Raw genomic sequence first — 2,205 nt, 5'->3', positions numbered from 1 at the left:
CCTTCCCCATTTACCACACCTTTCCAACTATTAGTGGTAGATGTAATTGAGGGTTTAGGTCTTGAAAGATTTCGCTGTGGCTTCCCACATATTTTGGACTTTTCAAATCATCCACAAGGGAAGAAGCAGTTGGGGGCCAAGTTGCCTTTAATACACATGTGGCTATTAACATAACTTGGAATGTTCCTTCTTTAAATAGGAACGTTCAGGCCTCTTCTCTTTGAGGAATGCTTGGAAAGAACATTAAATAACAATGATGAAAATTCCTCCTGAGCTTCAGAGGCCCCCTTTGCTGGCCATTCACACTGTTGACATGCAACTACACTGTACAACATGTGGATTGCTTAACAAGGTAATTGTGCACAGATGATGCGGTCTCTGCTGAAGTTGGAGTGGTGTTTTTGTGTGTGTGTGTGTTTTTTTCTTGGCTATTTTTCAACAGAATGAATTGAAACTTTAAAAAAATATAAAAAAATATGGCCAGCTTACACAGGCTGTTTTCAACTTATAAATCTACAGTGTTGTTTCTGAAAGTTTGTCTCTGCATCAGAAACAGATATGGGTATCTTAAGCCAATAAAATGAAGCATCAACAAGTCATCGGTACCACCACTGTCAAATGATGTGGCATTACAATAGAAAACACTGGGATGGCACTGGAATCACTCTCTTTACATAACATGGTGACCGGAGCTATTAACAAAAAAGCGACTAAACTGTAGATGCCAAATGAAAGCACAGTTCATTAACTCAGTCCTTGGTGAAGCTAACTAGCAAAATTAAGACGTGAAGATAGGCTTAGGCTTTGTTGGCCATATTTGAAAACTGTACACAAGCAGAGGGAATAAAAACTGTTCTTTCCTTGACCTGATCTCATCCCACTAGACTGCATGCTCCTTCGGTAATAAAAAGTTACAATCACTATTCATAGATGGGTGGAGAGCCACTAAAATATATTATTCACTGACGCTCTTAATTCATAGCCAGGTAAATGGAGGACACTGTTCTTGTTATATAAACAGATATTTTACTGCAAGACAAACCAAGGATAATCCACATTTGAATATTATAGGGTTGAGTGTAAGAAAAATCACTCATTTCTCAAAGACCCACAACGGTGTTTTCAACACCCTCAGTAAACCCCAAGCATCTTGCTGGCCCGCTCCTGTCTGATTCCCCTCTCTTCCCACTCGTGTGTTCTCGCCCCAACATCCAGAGCCTCTACCTACCCAATACATAATCATCTGCTCTGACATAACAAGAAGACCATGTTTCTGGAAATATGGATGCCCACTCATCTGCTTTAACCTCCCTATACCCCAATAATAAAACTGCTACATGAGTTAAGAAAAAACAAAGCAAGAGTGCTGGGAATCTCCCCCAGAAAGCTGCACACGCACTCAGACCTCTGGCTGTGTTCTCTTTCTTGTCTGGCAATGGGCAACCAAACCCTTATCCCAAGACCCTAAAGGTCAAAGTCCTACGTGTCCAGTCTGGCATTCAGGGTTTTGCAGGCAGGTTTTTTGGGGATTTCTGCTTAAAAGCAACTAACTCATCTTCTGCTCTCTGAAGAGTTTCAAAGGCAGACAGCCTCTAAAATTAAAATCATTACAAGATTAATAAAGAGGAAACCCTTTCGAATTTTTTAGGAATCCCTGCTGTTAGCCTCTTTAGCCACCTACATCCTAAGAAGGATTTGTCAGGCGGCAGAACAGGCACAGCTATTAGAAAGAGAAGTGAGTGGTATAAAAATAATAATAGTTGCTGATGTGTTTTTAAATGATATAAATCAGGAGTGGTGCGAAGAAGCAAGGGGGAAAAATCCTATTTGGTGCTGGAAATACTGAGCCTTTTTTTTTTTTTTTTTGGAGAGCTGGAGTGTGCCAGCTTTTTCAGACGGGAGGAATGCTGAGTGTCAAGGGGTCAGGATCAATCCGGTGTGAGTTGATGAGGCAGGAAGGTGGGGAGGAATGCTAGGAATGTCCCTGTTTGTGTGGGACTCCATTCAGCTCATTGGCGAGCCGGGGCCGCCTGGAGCGTATAAAAGCCGGGCCGCCCGCCCCAGCCTCACACAACAACTCTTCCCCACCGAGAGGAGGCAGCCAGTGCAACTGCAACCACAGGCGACCGACCGCCTCCAGCCCGACGCCAGCCGCCCGGCCGACAGCTCCAGAAACGACAGCCCGACATCCAGGCCTCCACCTCC

At 43.7% G+C, this 2,205-nt stretch overlaps 1 protein-coding gene across 1 annotated transcript in view; it reads left to right on the top strand.

Annotated features, from left to right (window-relative positions):
• The first annotated feature begins 253 nt into the window (after positions 1 to 253).
• The window catches only part of CTGF (connective tissue growth factor), a 5,059-nt gene continuing 3,107 nt past the window's right edge, over positions 254 to 2,205 (top strand). Inside the window, exons 1-2 of the mRNA XM_005859119.2 lie at positions 254 to 352; positions 1,649 to 1,735. Of these exons, the coding sequence (XP_005859181.1) occupies positions 254 to 352; positions 1,649 to 1,735 (186 nt within the window). The remainder of the gene's footprint in view (positions 353 to 1,648; positions 1,736 to 2,205) is intronic.

The sequence above is a fragment of the Myotis brandtii genome, unplaced genomic scaffold (genome assembly GCF_000412655.1).
Source record: "Myotis brandtii unplaced genomic scaffold, ASM41265v1 scaffold123, whole genome shotgun sequence".
Lineage (NCBI taxonomy): Eukaryota > Metazoa > Chordata > Mammalia > Chiroptera > Vespertilionidae > Myotis > Myotis brandtii.
This window is presented reverse-complemented; position numbering and strand designations above follow the sequence as displayed.